This window comes from Bactrocera neohumeralis, chromosome 5 (assembly GCF_024586455.1).
Source record: "Bactrocera neohumeralis isolate Rockhampton chromosome 5, APGP_CSIRO_Bneo_wtdbg2-racon-allhic-juicebox.fasta_v2, whole genome shotgun sequence".
Taxonomy (NCBI): domain Eukaryota; kingdom Metazoa; phylum Arthropoda; class Insecta; order Diptera; family Tephritidae; genus Bactrocera; species Bactrocera neohumeralis.
In genome coordinates this window covers 27,850,180-27,876,310 of record NC_065922.1, presented here as the reverse complement: position 1 = coordinate 27,876,310, position 26,131 = coordinate 27,850,180, and the positions used below count along the sequence as shown (strand labels likewise).

The following is a 26,131-nucleotide window of genomic DNA, read 5'->3' as shown; positions in this document are numbered from 1 at the left end:
AAACTGTAGTTCAATGGTTTCAAATCTGGACTTCCAGACGGTCAATCATCGGCTACTATAAAAGCAGGAGAGTAGAATCTTGTTGGAAGATCCAATTCTCTTCATCGAAGAGAGTACTGTTTAATTGCTTTAGCACGCCTTGTAGAATACCCCAGCAGTACACTTTTACCCTAGTTTTAACTCCTTTGTCTTAGGACTTTGAAAGAGACGCCCAACCACACCATTATATCAGCTGGATGTTGACGTCGTTCAACCCTTGATGAGGACTTTGTCGTTTTGTTTATTAAAAACTTTTTCAATGGTGAACATTTTTTCATCTATAAAAGAGATACTTGCATGGCCGTTGACCGCACCACACTGAAGAAGCCGCTGTATCTGTTGAACCGAATTTGCTTCAATAACATTGTCAGAAGATGACCAGTGGACCGATAATAGACTTTGATATGGAAATCATCTCGAATAAGTATTGAGATTGATCTGGTCAATATATCCATTACTCTTGACATACAATACATAGATTTCTATTTTCTAAGGGGATGTATGCGAATGCGTTCGCGAAAAGTTTTTATGACTGATTTGGTTCGAACTTTGTTACGTGAGAACTACCACTTTGGTGGAAAAATGATCAATAGTAGGATAAACATTCTCGAAATATTAAGTTTATTTAGAAGCTCATAAATTTCACTTGTGCTTTTACCACACTTATGTAAAGCAATCATCGCAATATGATTTTCTTTAGCTCTTAACTCCACTGTTAATAAGCGAAAGCGAACAATAAACTAATTATTAAATAATAAATAACAAAATAACTGAACTTTTCTCTAACCTTGTTGTATGCATTGTAAACTTTCTAACGGAATTTATGGTTAGACTAAGTACGAGTATAAGTTTTCGTCGATATCCATTTTTCTGTAATTGGTAGGAAATTAAATTAATGTGCGTCATGTTTGTGGTTCACGAAATCTTATAAAGTCAATGCAAAAAGTTTAATTACAATATTATATACATGTTTACATGTAAATGCAAGATTATAATTAGATAATTTAATTAATTAATTATATTAAAATTTATTCGCGAATTTTTAATGTTTTGAGATGTCAACTTCGCACACGTGTTTTTAGCCCAGTGTTATTGCCATACAAACTGATCGCTCAAAATCGAGTTTTGTATGGAAATTTCTGTCTTTGAAAAGATATCTTCACGAAATTTGGCACAGCTCATTGTCCAAGTCGGAGCTACAATAGCCGAGAGTAAATTGTTTAAATCTAGACTATAGCTGCCATTCTAACTGATCGATCAAAATCAAGATTAATATCTCTGTATGCACTTTCAAACTATAGTAAAGGAAGTGCAACTATTTTGGTGTAGCCGAAGATAACGTTTTTTCTTGTTTTTCTTATTTAAAGAGTGATTTAAAATAAATTGTGTATATCTACATATAAGGGTAAGGTATAATAAAACATCATATGTATATTTATAAAACCATTAATTATTTTAGCAACTAAGTCGCCTTCTCGTACCGTAATCTACATACTTATGTAATTAGAATTTCAGTTCATGCCACTGTTTATATTTTATATTGTGACTATTGTCATGTGAGTCGATTATTTTGCACAACTAATTAAAGTTTCGCGTGACTCAGAGTATCGGCAAAATCCATGCATTTATTTTATCGATAAACGTGAAGAAGTGAAATTGTTTGAACATAAAGTATTTGAACTCAAAACTTGCACACACAAAAAATACCGAATTATTTGCCTACCACTCACACAAATACTTATATACACATTTTGTATATAGTACATATAAACATCTGTGTGAGAAATCATAGGCCTTTGGGTTATTTTTAAGTAAAATACAATTTAATTGCGCTTTTCGTAGAGACTTATTTATCTATGCACGATTTTTGTAATTTTTCTCCTCAAATTGATTTCAATATTTATGAGTATGCACTTTAGTAATGTGAAATTATATATTTAATATTTTTAGATTTATTTTTATTACTACTTTTACCTATGCACACGTTCACTTATCGTGATAAAAATGTATATTCGCAATTTTGACTTATTGTCTTTCGTTCTTTTTTTTGTCTCTCCCACCACATTTCTTCTTATTTCGACTACTCGTTTACAGACACCGACAATGACAAGTTGTCCGGTCTCCCACAATCGACGACTGGTTCACTAAGCTCAATCATCACGACGTCCATAGCATCCTCAGAACCAGATCCTGGCACGGGTGGTGGTGGTCGTGGTAGCGGAGGCGGAGGCGGTGGTGGTGGAGGTGGCAGCAGCAGCATTGGCGCTTTAGATGCGAGCAGTATTGCCGGTGTGCCTGGCAGTAGTGATGAGAAGTTGGCCTTAAATCGACCAGGTATTAAGCAGGAGAAATGGTCATCAATATTATTGCAAGTGTCGATACCGTTCTTTTTGGCCGGTGTGGGCACAATCGGTGCGGGTATTGTGCTCGGCCGTGTAGAGGTGAGTCAAAAGAAATTTCGCATAGGATATTTGTAGTTAGTGTAACTATGTGGTATTGCAAGTAAAATGCTAAAAGTCATTTTTAATTGCTTGTGTATGATGGGAAAATTGGTATTGTCACACGATTGTCAACTAAATCCAATTTTTTTAATTATATACTACTTTTTCATAGAGATGTCTGTGATAGATACGATAAGTATATTTCAATTGTGTTTTTCTTTTTTTTTTGTTTTGGCATATTTTAATTGCTAAAATCTTACAACACACGTGTGTTACGAAATTTCAATTCAAATGCGCAGTCATTTTGTGCATTTTGATTATGATTACAGATGCGATAACAATTCTGTAATCACTTGTACAGATAATGTAATTATCCCTACATTACAGGTATAATAAAAATGTCAATATTTAAATGTGCGATAATTTTCTCCCACAAATGAAGTATTTGTAAACTTCATGTATACAATTAATAGGCAAGAGGAAATTTTTGTGAAAAATTATAACATTATATTTCTTTTAAGCGTCAGGGCTTATTTATTTTTTATAGTTCATTTAATTAGAGTCATATCTACGATAATTTAGCTTATTTAATAATTTATTAGTCATTATTATTCATATTAATTTTAGCGTAGATTTTGCTAGTTTTCTTGAAGTAATAAATATACACCAGATAATATGGTGTATATATGTACTTATATAAATTTTATCTGTATTCGCTTATCCTTTTAGGGCACAATAGCCCAATGGTGGCAGTACTTTCCCTTACTTTCATCATGTCATTCATATCCAAGCAACTTGGTACCAGATAATAACCAATAACAGCAATTTTTATTTACTATGCCTATAAAAAAAAGTTTGAAGTATAGAAATACCTTCACGTTTTCAAGTTTATACATTTTTGCGTTACTTTATTATTAGTCTGCCGTCCATTTAATATTCCTTTAACGGCAGTAGGAAAATCCAAAATTATTCACGTAAAACACCTTTAAATAAATTATAAGTACTGAATATGGTAAATATGGAAATCTATTATAAATCTATTGGGTTGTCGAAAAAGTCTTTTCGTATTCATAATCGAACTTCAATTTCTTTTTTTATATTTATAATGAACTTTGATGAACCAAATATGTACTATTTTGGTCGACCACTTTTTGCCATTTTTCCGCCATCAGTAAAACTTTTCTGGTATCTCGGCGAAAAACTGCGACAAGGAATTTTCACAGGCTGCTCTTGGAGCCAACTTTACTCCATTAAAGGAGTTCTTCATTGACCGAAACAAATGGTAGTCCGATGGTGCAAGGTCAGGGCAATATGGTGAATGCATCAAAACTTTCCAGCCAAGCTCTCCCAGTTTTTGCCGAGTCATCAAAGATGTGTCTGATCCAGCGTCCAGATGGAAGACTAAGCCCTTTATGTTGATCAGTTCTGGACGTTTTTTTCGATTGCTTGCTTCCATCTCATCAGTTGTTGACAGTAAAATGTAGAATCAATCGTTCGACCAGGCTGGAGCAGCTCATAGTGGATGATTCCTTTCCAACCCCACCAAACACTCAGCATAACCTTTCGAGGCGTCAATCCTGGCTTTGCGATCATTTGTTGAGCTTCACCACGCTTGGACCATGATCTTTTTCCGCACATTATTGTCGTATTTGATCCACTTTTCGTCTCCTGTTACCATTTGCTTCAGAAATGATTCGATTTCGTTTCAGCAAAGAAGCGCAGATGTTAATTCGGTTCATTAAATTTCTCACAGACAATTCAAACATCGAGCCTCTTTTTGTAGCCAGCCTTTTTTAAATGGTTCAAAACCGTTTGATGATGAATGTTAAGTTCCTTAGCGATGTCATGGCTGCTTATGTGACGGTCCTGGTCAATCTTTTCCATTATTTCATTGATAGGGACCAGAGCGAGGTGCATCTTTCACATCGAAATTTCCAGAACGGAAGCGAGCGAACCATTGTTGTGCTACACGAACTGATACAGCATCGTCTCCGAAAACTTCACAAATTTCATTGGTGGCTTGCGTGGCATTCTTCCCTTTTTTGTACATAAATTTCAAAATATAGCGAATTTCTTCATTAATTTCACTCATTTTTGAACAGCTGTAACTTTTTCTCAACTTCCCCGAATTTAATTTTTGGTTAAATGAAGCTTAAAATCTCACATTTCCAACACTATTTGGTATGACACAATGTAATAGATAGCAAAATACGAAAAGACTTTTTCGACTACCCAATATATATTGATCCAATTTGCAAATACTTAGCATTATTACTTTATTATGACATATTTGACATATTATCCTATTATTTAACTCGTGTAAGTCCCCATCAGCAAAAGCTACACAGAAACTTCAAAACCTAGGTTGCATCAAAATAAAAATCCCCAAAAAATGTGAATAATTTGCGAAAATTTTAAATGAACATGCATTAAATTCTGTTGCAGTAATTAAAATTAATACTGAAAATAATCATATATTAATATTAAAGCAGCTGTGAAATTAAATCTCTCTTGCCACAGGCGTAATCACATGTCTAGATACAAACATGTACCCTAAACTATATTTATTTATATATCTAGACAACGGGACGGCATATTATCTCTAAAAACAACACCTTTGCATGTTTGAGACTAATTTAATGACTGCAATAGGCGTCAAATATGTACAGACATGCAAGTGCACAAGTATATATACTAGTACATATATCTAAATACTTTTTTTTAAGTCTCGTCACACTGATTCAGTTTTATTTGACTATTTCCTACGCTTTTCCTCCTTATTGTCAGAACTGATTGTGCTTTTGTTAGAGATTGCGCCACATCAAATTATGTGTGTTAATATAAATTTGCTTATTGACATTTTCATTACGGCGTGTTAAAATCTTAAATAAATAATTATCTATACACAGCTTTGTACTCACACTTTATTTGCGAGTGGAATATTCCGTTAAGGATTTATCAAACATTTGCACAAAGAGAGTTCCCACGAATTTAGGTGTATAAAACTGATAAATATTGTTGTTTGTGTTAAACACTTCAGAGAAATTGTAATCCCATACATTCTTAGAAAATACTTATTGTCACCAATTGCTCCAAAATTTGTATTTGGGCTTATCATTTGTATGCAGTAGGCGTGAAATTGAAATCAGTTTGCACTCACTGCAATAGAAGGTGCGAATTTAGACTTGAGTCACTTTGAATGGTTGAAACTTAATTAATTGAGTACATAAAACAAAATTTTACATTTAAAGACATCTAATATTAGACAGTGATCAAAATGTGTGGAAATTATAAACAAAAACATAGGTTTTTCTAAAAATAAAGTAAGGGAGTAAGGAAGAGCTAAGTTCGGGTATACCCATTTCATACTCTCTTACATAAGGCCTGTTAGTTATATGGGGTCTTGGGCGAGTTTTCATGCTATTTTATTCATTCTAAGCACAAATATTCACCGTTATATAAAAAATACGACCTCTCAATTTTATTAAGATAACTCACATATTGGTCAATATATGCGATGTAAAGTCACCAGAAAGCTCGAAAATCTTTATGTTAGGTATATAGGGGCTAAGAGAAGTATTGACCCGATTCAACCCATTTATAGTACACAAACATACTACTATCAGGCACGGATTCTCTCTGAATTTCAATTGTATATCTCACATATTGACCGATATTTTCGGTCAAAAGTCAACTATGTACAACTACAAATTAGAGTTTCATACCTTAATTTGGTCCTCAGTTACGAAAGCAATAGGTTTTCGGTTAATAGCGTTTTATGGGCATGTCAGTGGTCCGATTACGCCCATCTACAAACACGTATTTTTTTTTGTACTAAATAACCTGCATACCAAGTTTCATCAAGATATCTCAATTTTTACTCAAGTTACAGCTCGCTCGGACGAACAGAGAGACTGTCACCCGGATTTCATCTCGTCTCGTCATCCTCATCATTTATATATATAGCTCTATACCAATCTCAATTAGTTTTAGGGGATACGTGAAACCGCTAGGTGAACAAAACTATTATACTCAGTACCAACATGTCGCAAAAGTATTAAGGAATGTTCGAGCCAATAAACTAAAATACTAATACGCCTAGTATGACCCAAATATAAAGAATGAGTGGATTCGGTTAGGTAAAATATATTTTAAAAATTCGTAGTGTGAGAGCTGAGAAATTACCATACATTTCACTAAGTAATTTAAAATTTCATATAGTGTAGATTAAAGTTATACTTAAATAGGCACACTTAAGAACTATAGAATCATCATGTGGTACATTAAGATAAAAGCTGACCATTGAATACATGAAGAGAATTTTCATAAAAAAGTTAAGCTCATAATAATCTCAATTTTAGGAGTTTTTAGCATTGAAATGGCCATATTAAGTAGGTTTGACTGCAAAACTCACTAGCTAAGGAGCAACCATACAGGACAGATTCTCTACGAAACCCACCACATACATGGCAAAACCTTCTTGACCGACAATCCTAGCTTGGTCACTCATTGCGCCGGCTCACCGCGATTCTACTGCTATTACTTTCCTATTTCTTTTGTCTATATTCTCATTGTTTCTTTTTTTATAAAGATGATCTATGATATCTTAAACTACATATGTATATTAAAAACTGCAAAATTTTATACCAGCTTTTAGAACATTATGTCGATTACGCGTATGGAGGAACTATAGAAGTTTTGTTCATTTGTTGTAAAAGACCTAAGGTCCTCCTTAGCTGTCTCATAATCTAAAATTTCTATCAGTAAAGTGCTAAATTAATAATAACTTAGCTGATGATCCTTTATTAGAGCTAACATACTTGGATATCGCGAAAATGATATCCTTTTCATTTCTGACAGGAAAAAAAATTTATGTAATGTCCAAAATTAGGGTTTCGTGTAATATCTAAAATCTATGTAATGAGAGAATTTTGCAAGTAGTTGAAAGCGAGTTTTGAATTCTTCTACCTGATAACATACATAAAAAACTATAAGGCGAATGATCTTCCTGTTGCAATTGACAGCTCATACTTGGAGAGATTTTCGTGGAGGTGTCTTAGAATTAATTTTTCAAAGTACCAAGCATTAAAAACTGTGTTTCCGCTCTAATGTATATACGTATATAATATAAGTGAAAGCTTTTTAGCATCACCTTATTTCCATGATATTTGCGAAAGACAATTAAATACTTACTAAATTTTAGAATATAACTTATCGCGTAAATGTTGATATTTTTTAGTTTTTTAAATCCTTAAGTAGTAAGTATAAGTGGCTGATAATGTCAAAATTTTGAATTAAGTGGCCATGCAGAAACTTGAACTTTATCTTAATACAAACGAAGGAATTGATACTGCTGAAAGCACGTTTCTTCTTTTTCTTTGTATACTCATATTTTATCTCCTACATTAAAGCTTTTGACGCATTATAAATCCAAACAAAGACAGTATGACATAAAATGATCAATTATATTTATTTGCTTAGATAACTTTTTTGATACCCTGAACAGGGTGTATTAAATTTTCCACGTAGCTTTTACCCACAGAAAGAAACGTCGGAGACCTTATAAAGTATATATCAATGTGATTACATAAATCGATTTAGCCATGTCCGTCCGTCTATATACATATATACGAACTAGTCACCCAGTTTAAGCTGGACCTTGAGTAAAAATTTAAATATCTTGATGGAACTTGGTATGCGATTCACTGGCAAGAAAAAGGACGAGTTCGTAGATGGGAGTAATCAGACCACCACCACGCCCACAAAGCCCCATTAACCGAAAACCTATAAAGTGCTGTAAACAAATGCTAAATTAAGATATAAAAATCTAATTTGCAGCAGGGGATCGCAGTAGCAAGGGCCATCTGTGGGCAGAAACCTTTTTAAAAAGTGGACGTGCCCCACCCTCTGATAAATTAAATGTACATATCTCTTAAACCACTTAAGCTACAACAACCTCAGCTAGCGCAAATATTATAAGAATTCCTACTGACAGTGTGAGCTTCCATATAACTAACATAAAGGTTCTTAAACTTCCGGGTGACTTTATACCGCATATGTATATTGGCCACCATGTGAATTATCTCAATAGAAATGAGAGTTATTTACTCATAACAGTGTATCTTTGTGCCTAAAATGGATAAAGTTGGGCGGTTAATGGACCTAGCCCCCATATAACAAAGATATAAGGTCCGTGTGACTTTACTTCATATAACTGGTAATGGTATGTGCGGTACCTTAATGAATCGCAGGAAACGCATGTTAATAGTATGCAGAATTCGCAAAAATTAATGAAATCGGGTCGGTACTACCCCAACTCACATATTTTACATATATGTATATAATTGGTATTCGACGCAGTACCCGCCGGGGAAGCAGAGGAAGAGGAAGACCTCCACTCCGTTGGAAGGACCAAGTGGAGAAGGACCTGGCTTCGCTTGGAATATCCAATTGGCGCCACGTAGCAAAAAGAAGAAACGACTGGCGCGCTGTTGTTACCTCGGCTATAATCGCGTAAGCGGTGTCTACGCCAATTAAGAAGATATAATGATTTTCGTTTTTTGAACAAACCTAATTTCGAATATGTCGCTCAGTGGATTCCGATCCTCTGGTTGACGCTTTGCACCTTAAGATATTTCACTAGCTGTAATTCTTGCAAGTTGCAAGAGTATAAACTATTCAGTTGCACCCGAACTTCGCCCTTCCTTACTGGTTTTATTTTGTTTTTGTTGATAAGAAAAACTTTATTGTCGCTTATTGATTTATATAAATATATTTATATCTTTTAAATACCGATGCAATAAAATAAAGAGAATTAATTATTGCCAACATAAAAACCTATAAATTAAACTGTTAGTTTCGATCGCACTGCATATTAACGTGTGATTAATAAGCAAGTGTATCACATTTACGTGGTTTCCATTTCAACTATTTTGCTTACAACGTTTTAATTGCCTTCTTCCTTTCTTGCTATCACAAATTTATGCAGATATACGAATGTTTACATATGCAAACATAGATTACTAATAAATTAATTTTTGTATTTTTTCACAATTTCTTATGCCACTCACATATGCTGCGTAGAAATGGCGTGTTTTCAAAGAGATCACCGAACTATTCATACTCGTTCCGTCACTGCTTGGCCTCAAGGGCAATCTCGATATGTGCCTCGCATCACGTCTCTCCACACAGGTCAATTTGGGTAATATGACGTCACGTAAAGAAGTCATTCGTATGATTGTCGGCAATATAGCATTGGTTCAAGTGCAGGCGACGGTTGCGTCCTTTTTGGTTGCTATGTTTGCCATTGTTGTTGGTTTGGCGATGGATGGTACATTCTTTTTTGAACATGTTATGCTGCTGATAGCGTCCTCTATGTTCACGGCGACCTCATCGTGCTTTGTTTTAGGTGAGTTCCTGCAGAAAATGTTCTAAATTATTTTTTTGAATATTACTTACATATGCATATATGTACATATGTATATTCTCTAAGCACTTTTGTTTCATTTTCGTATCAACAAAAGTTTTTAATGATTATTAATATTTTTTTTACAGATTTTGTGTTAGTGGCTGTGATATTATTGTCTGAAAAATTCAATTTAAATCCTGATAACTTAGCAACACCGTTAGCGGCATCTATCGGTGATGTCGTTTCAATAAGCTTGCTCTCCTTCATCGCTTCATTGCTATTCGATCACATAAGTGAGTAAAAATTTACTACTCAAAAAAATTTACTACTAAAAAAACATTTTTCATAATATTGCCTTACTAAAAAAAAACTGTTTTTATTTATGTTATTTACTATAGAAACTCATTTATGGATCACATTTGTTATAGTCGCTTGTTATTTAGTGCTTTTACCCATGTGGGTTGCTATTGTGCTCAAAAATAAATATACTCGTCCGGTATTGAAGAGTGGCTGGGTGCCGGTACTCTCTGCGTTGTGTATAAGTGGGTGAGTAATAAATATAAATATGTGTATACTTTTTGTGTTTTGTATATACAAGCATAATATAGTTAAAACCCAATTCTGCACGGAGTAGTTTCCTTATGAAAACTCCAATTATGTATATAGAAACTTTAATTAATAAATAAATATAAAAAACCAACAGAACCAGGTTTTATATTGCCTCTAAGGAAAAGCGAATACAATTATAGATAATAAACGTAATAATAATGTATCCTTAGACTTTTTCGTAAATATTTAGCATTATAAATAATATTAGAGTTCGCTTAAAAGTTACGTATACCACCTGTAGTACTTACAAATATTCGATCAAATTTGACCCGGACTGGTTCATTTAAATTTCGTGAGCAAACCGAATCAATAAAAAAAAACGCTGAAGGCACTGAAGGTCATCTTAGGCGAGGATTAAAACAAGTGTATAGAAAATTAGATCATGCGTTGGCATGTTTTATGGGCTGTGAAATGTTTTTTCAAGGCGATAATAAACATTCGTATTAAAATACGTGAAAATGTATTTTTTTCTGTCAGTCCGGTTTAAATTTGATCAAATGGTATAATATGAATTTTTAAGTGAAACTTTAGCCACAGTGTACTTTACTTTAAAAATTAAAAATAAAAATAATTTAATTATAAAAAATAAAAAGTAGTAAAACTAACATAAATAATTTCGAAATCACTACCAAAACGTAACAAACTAAGAAATCAATTTTAATTTATAACAAAAACTGTTAACAAACTTTTCTAAATACATTTATTCCAAACTTAAACGCATGCCTAAGGGCCTAATATTCAAAACAACACCAAAAACAACAAATGAAATATAAAAAGAAATAAATATAAAATTAAAAACAACTTAGCTTTTTAGCTTTCAGGTCATAAATTTAAAGTAGAACTTTGCTCAGAGCCACGGAAAAAAAATCGAAAGAGGGAAAAAAAACATTAAAAAAAATCATGCCAAACAGCATGTGTAACTGGAATTGACGTCAGGCACTTACAATTATATTTACGTATGCTTGAATTTCGTAAAAAACTGACAAAATCTGCAACTCATTTGTAGTAGCAATTTTAAAATGAAAGCAAAAAATAGCTATAAATAAACTCATTGCTCTGAAATTTGCCAACAAGTGTCCACTTGTGAAGCGCAAATTTGCGTAAGCGTAATAGATCTGAAGATTAGATTTAAGAATAGAATGAAAGCACTCTTGAAAATCAGTGATTACAAAAAAAGTCAACCTACATGACGTATACGTAACTTCTTAATTCTCATAATTTATTATTATTATTTTGCTTTTAGTAAAAAACATATTTTGGTTTTTATATTATTTTTTTGCTTTAATTGAAGTAAATATTTTGGTTTTTATATTTTATATAATTTTATTTTGCATTTTCCTTTCCAGCTTCGGCGGTCTTGTGCTCGATGCCTCTGTTGAAATATTCAGCGGATTCGTCTTGTTTCAACCAATTATTAACGGCATTGGTGGTAATTTGGTGTCGGTGCAAGCGAGTAAAATCTCAACAATGCTTCACCAGAGCTCTATTATTGGCATTATACCACCACATACGAAGATTTTCGAATGGCCATGGAAAGCGCTATTCAAAGGAGGTAAGTTGAAAATGTTGTTCTTTGTATTCAGTTAAAATTCTCGGGTTGTTACTCACAATTATCAAATGAGTTATTTAACAACCTCAATACAAGAGTTGTATTTATGTATTAATGTGACTTTTTTTTGTTTTGATAAATATCGATCATACTATGTTTAATGTCTGCAATTATATTTTTATATTTCTCAAAGCAAAGTGAAATTATCTACTGCCTTCAGTTTTTATAGCTGACTTTTATTCATTACCAAGAAATTTTTCTGGCAAATGTTATATAAATTTTAGTATTTTTAAAACGAACATATGTTATTTTTTATAAATCATAATTTTCATTTATTCCTTAGAAATAGTACTTTAAATTTATAATATATTTGTATATGCATATATCTAACATGTTGCCCCACATTTCAGTTCCATATGCTAAAACGGCGCGCATACTCCTTGGCATGTCAATTCCCGGTAATATTGTGTTCGTGTTTGTTGCCGATTACATACACATGTCTACGTCCACGGTTACTATTGCTTTCGTTTTATCTTATCTGACGGCGAGTTTAATTCAGGTTAGTATAAAAATAATCGTTTATATCTTTTACATAAATTTTTAAGCATTATCAAGTTTGGTTTGCTCAGCAAAAACTAGGAATTTTGCAGGCTTTAATTGTTTGGTCAGGGTTTTGATGCTTTGTAAATTTAAAACTGATATAATTATATTGTTAACTTATTGTCTATGTACCTTCATTCTGGCTAAGGATTAATCAAAGATGTTTATGTAAAAAATTCTAACATACAACGGTATCTCCCAAAGTTACACCGTTTGACACAAATATAATGAAAGAAAGTGGTTTTAAGGTCTCTCATTCGCTAATACTTACTTATTACGTTATAGTTGAAATTTATAAATTCACAAAAATACTTCAAGAGAAATGACTCACCCGCTATCCTGTCCGATTTCGAGGTCAGTTCTGTTTACTTCCATCACGTGCTTATTCATATTGCGACCCAACCCCACTCAGAGCCTCTATCCAACTTAAAATCTTTGTTAAAAAGCCAAAGTGAGCGAGTTTTCTGGGGTCCAGTTTTTAATAGGATATACACATGCAGTCTCGCTATTAACACGGCAGTTATCTCTGCAAAGTGTCAGCCCCACATACTTAGGTGATGGAATACCTTGACCATCATCCCAGGCTTCTACCAAATTGCGGTCGCTGACTGTGCACTCAGAGCTAGTCAAGGGGTTTTAGACTTCATTTACAATAGCATCAAATTCCCGGAAAACTGCAACTTTCTTAGTCTTCGTTGTCCTCTTGATCTCTACCGCTGGATCTATGGATCGTGACGTCGGCAAACTCTTGTCAACAACCAAAACTTGTGCATCTGCGAGATCCTTTTGCTTCAGAGTCAACAAGGGTCCCCTGAATAACTTGGTCTTAGCAAAATATAACTCGCCGCAATTATAGATGTTCTCTCCAATAGGATATGATCAAGCAGGCTTACCCAGATGTTTCTTTAGCAAGAAGTGGTGATAAAGAAGAGGCAAATTTCGGATTGGCACACGCCGGCGTCTCCTCGCCCAAAACAGGGAAGGATCAGCAAATCCAATGTGATGCTTATTGTCTTTTTTGACATCAAAGGCATCGTCCACCACGAATGTATTCCTCCTGAACAAACCGTCAACTCCAAATTTTACGTGGAAGTCCTCAAGAGACTCAAACGAAGGGTCAATCAAATCGCGGCGCATCGACGCAGAAAGAGCCTATTTTGAAAGTTGTTAAAGAATTGAAACGATTGATTCAATATTTTTTTTTTAAATCGACTCAGTCCTATTACTTTCCGGACCAGCCCTGTACACGCGGTGCAGGTAAACATTTCGGCAAACGTTTTTTTACCAAAGGTTTATGAAGGAAAGCGAAGTGGAACCATCTATACACTTTCTCCTCTATTACCCAGACTATGATTGACATGACTCGGTAGGCACACCTTCGGCGAACATATTGATATTAACTTCTTTAAAAAAATTGTGGTGGGATCAAAATGCTTCGTCGATATATAATGATTAATTTTTAGAAGATTTTGGGTATTAAAAAGGACCCCGATGCAAAGCTGTCCATGTGAGATTCGACGCTACCTTTGGTACGAGGTTTAACTCGATCACCTAACTTAGCCTAACCAAAATATTTGTGTCAGTTCTAAAGCTAGAAAGCAAAGCACAAAAAAGTAGATTCTGCGACGAAAAAAAAAAATATTTTCAAAAAAAAAAACAAACAAAAAAATATTAAAGTAATAGCTGCAAAGAAGAAACGTGAAATTTTATATCCCTACATAAATTTCTAATTTTTCTTTTAATCAAACAAATTAATACAATTATAGATAATAAACGTAATAATAATGTATCCTTAGACTTTTTCGTAAATATTTAGCATTATAAATAATATTAGAGTTCGCTTAAAAGTTACGTATACCACCTGTAGTACTTACAAATATTCGATCAAATTTGACCCGGACTGGTTCATTTAAATTTCGTGAGCAAACCGAATCAATAAAAAAAAACGCTGAAGGCACTGAAGGTCATCTTAGGCGAGGATTAAAACAAGTGTATAGAAAATTAGATCATCAGCCTTTGTCTTTACGAGGACTGTGAAATGTTTTTTCAAGGCGATAATAAAATTCGTATTAAAATTTGAAAATGTATTTTTTTTCTGTCAGTCCGGTTTAAATTTGATCAAATGGTATAATATGAATTTTTAAGTGAATGTTTTAGCCACAGAAGTCCTCAAGAGACTCAAACGAAGGGTCAATCAAATCGCGGCGCATCGAGAAAGAGCCTATTTTGAAAGTTGTTAAAGAATTGAAACGATTGATTCAATCCTTTTTTTTTAAATCGACTCATGTTCCTATTACTTTCAAGCAGGTTTACCCAGATGTTTCTTTAGGACCAGCCCTGTACACGCGGTGCAGGTAAACATTTCGGCAAACGTTTTTTTACCAAAGGTTTATGAAGGAAAGCGAAGTGGAACCATCTATACACTTTCTCCTCTATTACCCAGACTATGATTGACATGACTCGGTAGGCACACCTTCTTTAAAAAAATTTGTGGTAGAGGCAAAATGCTTCGTCGATATATGATGATTAATTTTTAGAAGATTTTGGGTATTAAAAAGGACCCCGATGCAAAGCTGTCCATGTGAGATTCGACGCTACCTTTGGTACGAGGTTTAACTCGATCACCTAACTTAGCCTAACCAAAATATTTGTGTCAGTTCTAAAGCTAGAAAGCAAAGCACAAAAAAGTAGATTCTGCGACGAAAAAAAAAAATATTTTCAAAAAAAACAAAAAAATATTAAAGTAATAGCTGCAAGGAAGAAACGTGAAATTTTATATCCCTACATAAATTTCTAATTTTTCTTTTAATCAAACAAATTAACATGAGCAAAAATATTTTTAATCATATTATGTAATTACTTTAAAATCCTTATACCAAATTCCCTCGCAATGTTTAACTTTATTAATATTTTGTTATGATTTTAGGTTATGTTACTGTTGTATATTGCTCACGTTATTGTGCATGCAATGTGGAAATGGAAAATCGATCCCGACAACTCATCGATTCCTTATCTAACTGCGCTGGGCGATTTGCTGGGTTCAAGTTTATTAGCGCTGGCTTTCCTCTTCCTGCTTTCGATTAATCAAGAATACGGCACTGAACTGAACGAACTCAATGCCTCGAACTGAGAGCGAAAAAACGAGCGCCCCAAATAAATTACATATATGTACATATATGATAATAAAGGAGAGAGGGGTGTGAGGCTTCAACGTTTAGGATAAAACAAATAAATACAACAATTAAATGAAAGGCTTTAAAGTGATAAACGAAAATTTATTAAAAGAAGAAGAAGTTCCCGATTTTCCCAAGCCGAAGCGTGGTAAAGCAACAACAAAACGCATACATTTACCAACCAACCTTCAGTACGTACCTAAAGAGCATTAATTTATTTTTTTAAGCCAAGCCATAAATAATAACCTTATAAAATAATATATAAAAAAAATAAAATAACATGAAAGCGTTAAAAATCGATGATTTTAATATAAGTATATGTATTTATGTAAAAAGTTATTTAATACTATTAATTTTAAAACGAAAAGTGGAATGTTGGGGTAAAAGAAATAAAAACGAAGGGGTACAAATGAAACGAATTGCAAGTGCGACTATTTATAGTAACTGTAAAATTATGTAGTAAAGAAAACGATTTATAAGCAAAAGGAAAAACAAAACAATAACAAGGCAAGTATGTGTGTATATACGAGTAGGTTAAACGAATTATGCGCGAATTTATATTAATGGCAAAGATTAAAAAAAAAAATGAGAGTTATGAAATTTGCTGGTATTCAAAATGTCACGCCTAAAACGCAAGCCAAATCATACACCTACATATGTATGTATGTATTGTATTCAATTGTGAAAAGACTTGCATACAGATAGTATTAAAAACATATATGTATATTTGTATATGCTAACACCAGAATGTATGTATGTGTATATGTATGGCGGTGAAGTATATGCCACAAATGCAATTAAAAACTCGTTTACTCGGTAGCGTTGCAGATCAATACAATAATATTGTTAATAATTATATGCGTAAATAAAGAATTAGTACAGAAAAAGTGTCAGAAATAAAGTAAAATAAATTAATAACCAATTGTTCACAAAATAAGCATAATATTAATGCAACATATGTGTAATTATTAACGACAAGTGAGATTTTTTAATATTGATTCGTAAACTAGCTTGAGTTTGTTTAATTAAAATAATGCAATAAAGTCAAAAAGTATATAAAATATTAGTACTTAGTTCATTACACCTTGTTAAAATGCAAAACGAAAAAAAACATACATAAAACAACTCAATTATTACATAATAAGTAAAGTACGTGAAACTAAAACAGATGGCATGATTAAAAAGCTTTAAGTTCAGTATGTTTATATTTAATATTTTTATAATTTATTTATTTTTACATTCCATTTTATTTTTTTTTTATTTTATTTTTTTTTATATTATATTTTATTGTTATTTTTTAGTATTTTTGTATAAATATTTTTTAATAATTTTTTAGTTTTTTCATATTGCCTTTGCGTTTCTGTCCACATTGCAAGTATTTGTAACTATTCTTACACACCTTGCCCTAAACCACCGGTTAAATCAAATGTTTATTATGCCACTTTCTCATTGCTACATATGTTTGTTATTATTTTATTAATAATAAATATAAATATTAATATTAAGTTAATTAAAAATATTCAAAAAACAATATTGCCAAAAAAAAACAGATTTCATTTTTGTAAATCTGTACACAATATTTTGTTGGTATGTATGCAAATTCGAATGCTCATTTAAGTATTAAGAATTTATGCATACGATTATGATTTTAATTGTGCGACGGAGTTTTTTAGATAATAACTTATAATGTAGATAAAAATAAAAAGTAAACAAGTATTTAAATATGTTCCAAAACTATTACCGTTATGTAGTTAAAAAGCTTAAAATTTATTTAAATATCTGTAAAAAGTTTTGTTAAATTTTTACTTTTGAATTTTAAAGTAAAAGTTCCCATACTTAATTCAACATATTTTTATTTAGTAATTTAATTTATATTTTTAGTGATTATTTAATTATAATGGCATTCGAGTTAAATTTACATGTCACGTGTACATGCAGCCGCGTGCGGGTTTTTATGGGAAATGTGATCGATATTAAATAATTATTTTTAAAATAGAATTGTAAATTGTGTATGCTACTATTTAATTATGTTATATTATGTAATAATTTTTAGTTACTTAAGAATTACCGAGAAAAATAATTTGTAAGTAAACAACCAAATAAAAAAGTATAAGTAAAATTGCGAAATAAAATGTTTAAAAATGAATGGGTGCTCGTTATTATTTTGGGGTTGTAGGAACTATTTTACGGTATTAATTTTGTTTCAATCCATTATTGGTAAATTTAAAAAATATATAATAATAATATATATAAAATTTTCGGAATTATGAAATAAATACAAATTTTAATTCAAATGTTAATTAAATTTTTTTTCAATGCATTATTTGTAATTCTGTCGAGAAGACAATAATGTAATTTAATCCTTTAATTTTTAAAATATTTTAATTATAAAATTTTGAAATAATTTGTATAATAAATAATAATTATTAACCAAGCTTTGTTTAATATGTACCTGGACCACTCTGTAGTTATTCAAATAAATAGCTTTTCGTTCGTATTGTACCGCAGGCAAGTTTGATATTTCATTCGAGACTCGTTCAATATCAATTGTGAAGTGCGCGAAATACTAGTAACGTTTGTCCAATTCGATTAGGTTTTTTGATAAATTTAATTAAATTTATATAAAGACATATTGCAACAAACATCATCAATTTACTGTTGATATCATTTAACTATTCAACATTTGCCATTTAAGCAACCAAGTTTACTTACATTATTAGATATTAAAGCAACAAATCGTATATTTTAATGCGCCATTTGTCAAGGGATTTCATTTACTCAAAAAATATTAAGTAAAACATTTGCTAATATTCATTCGCAATAAGAAAGTATAATTGAAAACATCACAATGCAGCATCCACGACGTACTTCAGAATTTCAAGATGAACCTGGTACTGCAACAAAACGAAACTCTCGGTTAGTTAAAATTCTTAAAATAATTTTTTTATTTTCTAAAAATCTCGAATACATTTAAGGAGCACTCAAATGCGTCAAAGTCGCATAGCACGACCACACTCAATAGATCGCCAAACCTTGGGACTGCCTAGCTCAGCAAATCGTGGCAGTAGAATCACACCCCAAAAGCAAGCGCAAAACAATGGGTTTACGGAAGCGCCTGGTACTGCAAATAAGTACACCACCAAAACGAGTCGCATTGCGCGACCTTCTTCAGTGGAACGTCAAACATTGGGTATTCCTGGATCTGCGCTGCGCGGCAGTCGCACCACACCACAAAAAACTCCAACTTCAATTAGTAAAACAGCAACGCGTGTACTCTTCACAGCCGAAAAACAGCGAAATGCTCATAACGACAAGAAATGGGTACAAGAAAGAGCCCAACAGATTACGGAACATTTGAGAAAAACAGCCAAGCCTGGTGCCGTACACGGACTACCGTGTGAATTCTTCGCGCGTAGTGGTTGTCTACGTCAAATGTCAACTAAACAATTTATAGGAATAATCAATCATTTTCTTTACTATATCTGGGGTACACGATTCACTGTAGGCAATAATTACATCGATGATATTATTAATATAATGCAAAAACTACAATATCCACATCAAGTAAATAAGTCATGGTTAAAGACGCCAAATACAACACACTCATTTGGATTTGTAATTCAACTATTTGACTTCTTCATGGATTTTGTGCCACCCCATGATGAGGATGAAATAAATGATATAGAATTTGATTTTGAGGATCCTGAAACTCTAACACAAAGTTCGCTTATGCAAGAATCGCCGGATGCAGATTTTACAGCATTAGTTTTACAAAATTCCGAAGAAGGTTTTAAGCTCTGGGATAAACAATTAGATGATGATCTACATAATCTGAAACAGCAGACGTGTGATGTGCTAATTTACAAGCGCTGTGGTCTACAAGGTATTACAGCGCTAGATGCACAGTTAGAAGAACTAAAAACTGATCTTAGTGACGAAGAGAAAAAACGACCTAAAATAAGCGAAGAAGAGGAAGAACGTTGTAATCGCTTAGAAACTGAACTTAAAGAAATACAAGAACAAATACAGACAGCACAAGAAAGTTTAGAAATAATAACTAATAAATTAACAGAATTACAAGAGGAGAAAAACGAATATAAATTCGAACACACACATCTAGAAAAAAAAGTAGAACAAATACAAAAAATGCTTTCTACACAAACGGTTAGCGTGGACCGACGTGATGCCCTTATAGAGGAGTTAGAACAACGTAAGTACATGTTACAACGAATGGAACGTACTTTACGTGATCTGGAAGGTAGTCAACACCATCAACAAGTTTTAGTATCACGCCACAAAAAACAATTGACCGATCAAATCGTCAAATATAACGATCATATACGCAATATAAGTTGCACCAAACTACAATGTGATGAGAGTGTATTGCAGTTGCCTCTCAATCCGCAGCTTGAGGATGTTAAAGAACGCATAAAAATGTTGGAAGCAACATACGCGAGTGTCCAAAACCAACTACAACAGATGATACAGCAAAAGCAGGTACTTGATAAGCAAGCACTTCAACTGAATCACAATATAAATACAAATTTAAAACCAAAATGTGCTGAGCTTGAGATGGCAATAAAACACGTAGAGCGTGGCAGTAAAGAAATTGCAAAACAAATGCAAACACAATGTACCGTTCTGGATGCACAGTTGCATAAACTAGAGGAACGTATACAACAGTTACAAACTGATTGCAAGTCATTAAAGAATACAAAGCATGAGAAACACATGGCATTAGAAAAATTAGAAAAACAAAATGAAGATTTAATGAATCGCGCTGAATTGGAATACAAAACGGTTGCCGATGAACGCGAAGCATATCTTAATGAATATGAGACGAAACTTGAGCAAGCAAATCAGATATTATTGCAATTCGTTGAAGAAATAGAGCAACGCGAAACAATGCTGAAACGAATCGAGGAAGAGGAGGTAAAAACTTAATTAAATACATTTTATATTATATAGTAATGAAATGGAATTTAATTTATGATCTTTGTTTTATCTCTCAATATTAAATACACAATAATTTATTACAAATGCAAGTACACATAATGATCATATAATTAAATTGCTATATCTATATTTTATCAATAACTTGTCCAAATACGTACAATGTTCTGCCTTTAAATATTTTTTTTTTTTTATATAGTTATGATTTGAAACTTTTTTTTTAGGGCTTAGTACTATAAATTGAAAACATTGCTATAAAATGTAATTTCGCTGAACACTTTTTCAACCCTCCCCGGTAGATTGTAAATATAGTTTATAGTATAACTCACTGCTTTGTTATTGGCAAAGCAAAATCAATAGTTGTGAGCTAATGATAATGATTATCTCTCAGTTTTTGGATTATAAAAGTTTGTAATGTTAACGAAATCACATTTATATAGCAACAGAGTTTAGCTTCATTGCACAATCCATCATATTTATATGTCATATACTGAGTTCTTATTTTCTGTTCAATATATTGTTTATTTATTGCCACACACAGTTTACAAATTAATTTCTGTTATAGCTTCATTTCAAAGGTCATTGGTTGTTAATTCGTTTGTTAAATATAAATTGCACTTGGAACAGCTTCAAATATTTACCGATTAATATACTTATACATTTCTAAAATAGGACGATTTAGAGCTTAGCATAAATGGAAAAGTATACAAAAATTTAAATTAACAAAATCTCTTGCTCAGAAATTCATTTTGTCTTTAATCGTTTTTAATTTCTACTCATGAATCGTTTGGCTTAAATCTCACACTGAAAAATGATTCCAAAATCACACTTATTATTAAGTAAACCTCTTACGAGTATGAAATTCATTAATTTGACTTGAGCGCATTTAAAATAATCTTTGAAAGTACTTTGGCGCAAACTTATGGCAACTAGCACAAATATATATTGTTTTATACTAATAATAATATAATATAATATAAACCATATAAAGTAGAGTTTAATGCGGGTCGTATTAATTTAAATTAGATATTTTAAACAAAATATTTTCCGCTTGGGAACTCAAATTTTTTAAATTAAGTTCAAATTAATAAATAAATATCGACGAAAATATTTCAGAAAATAATTAACAAATTAAAATTTATATTTTCTTAACGAATTTATACAATAAATACATCACCATTGTCTCGTGGTGTCTCATTTGCCACATCTGTGCCGCAAGTTGGGGTTTGCAGAGGTGCGGCTTTAGGTTTATTCAACACATCGGCTTCCCGCCCAATCTCGACAATGCCTTGTTGCAATTGTTCTCCGCTAATATCTGTTTGACTATCAGCCTCTCCACTTATATTCTTATTGTCCAAAACAACTTCGTCTTCGCCTAGTTCTTCAGCACTGTCAATAAGTTTCTCACTGCCGCTACTGCTGGTATTACTACCAGTGCAGGTCATTTTCTTTTCGCCCTCAATATGTATATTTACGCGATCTGGATCTTCAATGTTTTTTTGGAAGGTAATCGAGATTTCTTGTGGCTGCTCCGTCAATTGTTGTTCCATACTCGGTTTCGCAGATACCGCTGTGCTGTTTTCTCCATCACTAACTTCGGCGGGGGCAGCAGCCTGTGTGGGAGGTGTAGTGATGGAGGACCACCAGGTAGAGAATGTGCCCTTCGCCTGCGAGAGTGCAACTCCTACGTGTTGATAGAGAAATGTTACTTCTCTTGCTCCTCATACATAAATATTTTGTGTTTTGTACTTACCAACTACACGGCTGGTTGTGTTTACGGCTTGATTGATTTTGCGACCACTTTCACTGTTTTGCATTGTTCTTGAAACAAAAATGTAATCAAATTTAGAACTAATTTAAACAAAAATCTCTTATGACCTACTGTGCAATTTTTAGCTTCATATCGGCTACAGAAAGTGTACCCGCAAATGGATGTCCGGCGGGCAAAGCGTCGAAAAAATCAGCTTCAGGTCGCACATCGTACCATTCTTGAAAACATTGTGTGCGTTTAAATGCCTGCATAAAAAGTGCATTGAAGTGTTCGTTGTCTTTGGTAGTAACATCTAAAAGGCATTAATGCAAATGGAGTTAGAAATTAAACATAAAAACTAGTAAGCCTTATTCAGCCTACCGCTGCACACCGCCGTACGTAACAACGCTAGAATATAGCCTTGAAATTGATCACGTATCCAATGCTCGCTGCCCTCAGCGTCCTCTTTTGGCGATTGCACATGTTTAAGCATATAGTCCATGAATCGTAAATCCTCAGTACTTAAAATCAGTTGTCGTCGTACTTCTCCATCAAGTGCATCTATATTGGCATTTTCTACGTCCACCATTTTCTACGTCCACCAACACGTCAGCAAGTTGACGTTTCTGTTGGAACAATACATTCGAAGTGCCAATGACATAGCTCAGTACAGATGGATCACTAAGTAAATCCATATATGGCAACGAAAGATACGGCAAGAATAGATTACCACTGGCGAAAATTGAAATAGGTGCGCGATATTCGTCTGGGTTTATGGAGCATAATGTGCATAGCGTTGCTAAAAGTAAAAAATAATCATTAGAAAAATAATTTTAGCAATATTCCTAAATATGTATAACAGCGTTTTAAAAAAACAAATTCATTCAATAACTTTCTCTCAAATCTCAATAATAGAACTCAAAACCATAATAGTTTGGTGAAATGTACACATGTGTTATTTCTTAGTTTTCGATAGAGTTTTTACTCTCGCACAACTTTTCTAAATGCATATATATTTTTTTTGCTTTGTATATTGCGCACTTACATGCCAAAGTATCGACACTGCCTTCTCGAGTTAGCGAATCGCTGCGTGCAAACCGTTTGTTTCCTATGTCGCCGGCTCCCTCCAATGAATCAAGGCGGTTGAGCTCTCTTGTTGACTGCGACGATGATGTATTAGTTGATGTGTCATCAGTAGCCGCTTGGCTCGCTGCTGATATAGCAGATGATACCAAAGTGCAATCATCTACTGTGTCACCGGTGGCACTACCGCCGTTATCTTCTTCACTCTGACAAACTTCTTCCACTATTTTTGTTGTTGGCTGTTGAGCATTTTTCTCATAAGGAGTTAAATATTCTTCACCCTGCTTCAATTCTGCTGTCTCCTGGTGTATAGAATCGGTGAAATCCGGCATGGGTGATAGTGGTCGTGATGTTCGCACACAAGCCACCTCTTGAAAACCTTTCTCCAGCAGACGTGGGATTAATGATGCGATGCCTAACACCAGCACACACATGCCACGTACCGGTGAACCAAAGCACACAACTCGACGTTGCAATAGGAACAACTTGAAAAGAATGAGCACCTTATGGCGCCATTGAAGTACGATTTCACGTAACGATAAACCAACGTAAAAATTACGTAGTGGTCGTTGGGTTTCATCATCCAATAAGCAGGCATTGAGTTGTTGGTATGCTTTTATAAGTAGTTCCGTGCAAGAAAAATCACCTTTCTCAAAAAATGCATCCGCGATTAACGAGAGTTTAACCTCTATATAACCATATATAGGCAGTCGAGCGAGTACTACAATTGATTTTTGCACTGTACTTCGTGTCATATCTGCTGTGCGAATTTTTAATTTCTATAAAATAAAAAAAAATAGGAGGAGATCTATTATAATACTCTTTCAAATAATTACCTCAATTGGTATTTGTCTATAGCACGATACGCCATACACACTCTCCGTTGGTTCGGTCAGACTAGGCAAATTAAAGAAAACTGTGTCCTCTCCAAAGTTATGTGAACCATCGGGCAGTGCTAATGTAGGCAAATATTTCCAACCAGATGGACATTCATTTTTACCCGTTGTGTCTGGTATTAGCGGTGGATATGAGAACTCAACCTAATATTTCAAATTTATAAAAATTATGTTTACAATAGCTGCTTTACAATATATTTTTCATGTTCTACTTCAGTCTACCTGACAGCCTAATTTGTGGTGGAATCCCACAACCAGTATATGAAGAATAGGTGGCCTATTTTCTCCTGCAGTAGATAATGCCATTGTATGTCTTGCCGCTTAGTTCAATATTTTGGTATCCAGAATCTGTACACAACCACTGATTCCCCAAATATTTTTTGTTTTCACAACTTTAAAACTATGTGCATTTCTACTCTATATTAACATACTAAAGTAGCTGATGCATTTACTTAATTCACACTACTTTATCAACTTGAATAAATGATTTTATCGCTAACGTAATTACACTTATAATCTTTCCATTAGTCGGACAAATAAGTTTTTCGCAAATTGTTTGTTCCAACGCCAGAAATGACTGTCAAATTGAATGTGAATGTTCTTAAATTTACCGTGAATGAGTTCAGGTTGTCAAAGAACAAGGAGAAAACGTCGCGCGTTCATTTATGTCTCACTGAGGGGTTAACTACAGAAAATTACCAAATTTTTTGCATACATTTAGGCGCAAATGGAGAGAAAGAAATCTAATAAGAACTTAAATTTATATATAAAACAATGTTTTATGAACATAAAATGTTATAAACAACGTTTTACGTTCTCTGGTATATTAAGCTTACCATGAAGTGGTAGAAACGTTCCTATAAGATATATATAAATAATCAGCATGATGAGTGGAGTCAATTTACAGAAAGACGCCTATATAATAAATTAGTCTCTCAATTTTTAATTTTTGCGTGCCTACTTTTCTTCCAAAGGAGCAGCTCATTTATCGGTCCACTATAGCATATAGTTGCCATAACTGAACGATCAAAATCCACCTCTTGTATAGACAACTTTTTTATTTGACGAGATACCATAATGAAATTTTGCACGGAAAATTGCTTAAGACAACGGTCCAATCTCCGAAAAAATGTTTAGATCGGACTTACTAAAGCGTATAGGCGCTATACAAATTGACTTACCAAAGCCAAGATTTGTATCTTTATATACCCTTTTATGCTAAGTCTTGTGAAGGATATAGCTTCAGTGCAGCAGAAGTTAACGTTTTTCCTGTTAAATATGCTTTCTTTGCTATAAATGGTTCGAACAAATTCTTGCGACTCCACCGCTGATGTAGTTAAAAGTTTTATATGTTATTATTACAGCACAATTCCATTCTATTTAACTTCTTTAATAAATAGCTTATTATTTAGCAAAGGAAATATCGCCCTAATAGCTTCTATCATCACTGCTAGGTTAACATATGTTTTGAGTACAGTATGTCCAATTTTAACTGAATCGAATCATCATCGATCTTCGATCCTCGACGCATACATACATCATTCATACTCACCAACATTTTTTTTTTTTTTTTTGCAATGGACATTGTTATTACACATATCTTGAATGTTTTAAACTTTTTCATTTAAAA

The 26,131-nt window shown here is 33.1% G+C and overlaps 3 protein-coding genes across 5 annotated transcripts in view; 2 read left to right on the top strand and 1 right to left on the bottom strand.

Annotated features, from left to right (window-relative positions):
• Positions 1-17,965, top strand: part of LOC126759746 (solute carrier family 41 member 2) — a 73,803-nt gene extending 55,838 nt beyond the window's left edge. For all 3 annotated transcript variants that reach the window (XM_050474843.1, XM_050474842.1, XM_050474841.1), the window contains exons 2-8: positions 2,134-2,480; positions 9,564-9,888; positions 10,035-10,181; positions 10,287-10,434; positions 11,844-12,049; positions 12,457-12,605; positions 15,573-17,965. In XM_050474843.1, the coding sequence (XP_050330800.1) occupies positions 2,134-2,480; positions 9,564-9,888; positions 10,035-10,181; positions 10,287-10,434; positions 11,844-12,049; positions 12,457-12,605; positions 15,573-15,776 (1,526 nt within the window). In that variant the 3' untranslated portion in view covers positions 15,777-17,965. The remainder of the gene's footprint in view (positions 1-2,133; positions 2,481-9,563; positions 9,889-10,034; positions 10,182-10,286; positions 10,435-11,843; positions 12,050-12,456; positions 12,606-15,572) is intronic.
• Positions 17,966-18,391: 426 nt separating this feature from the next.
• Positions 18,392-20,864, top strand: LOC126759745 (myosin-10). The gene is made up of 2 exons (XM_050474840.1): positions 18,392-18,735; positions 18,795-20,864. Exons 1-2 carry the CDS (start codon positions 18,668-18,670, stop codon positions 20,761-20,763), a joined length of 2,037 nt encoding a protein of 678 aa, XP_050330797.1. The 5' UTR covers positions 18,392-18,667; the 3' UTR covers positions 20,764-20,864.
• A 396-nt stretch (positions 20,865-21,260) lies between these two features.
• Positions 21,261-25,094, bottom strand: LOC126759742 (late secretory pathway protein AVL9 homolog). The gene is given in 8 exon segments (XM_050474836.1): positions 21,261-22,456; positions 22,526-22,593; positions 22,655-22,835; positions 22,904-23,087; positions 23,089-23,321; positions 23,568-24,384; positions 24,442-24,645; positions 24,724-25,094. Coding segments are annotated over 8 exon segments (2,298 nt in total). The 5' UTR covers positions 24,808-25,094; the 3' UTR covers positions 21,261-21,929.
• Between the last annotated feature and the right edge of the window lie 1,037 nt (positions 25,095-26,131).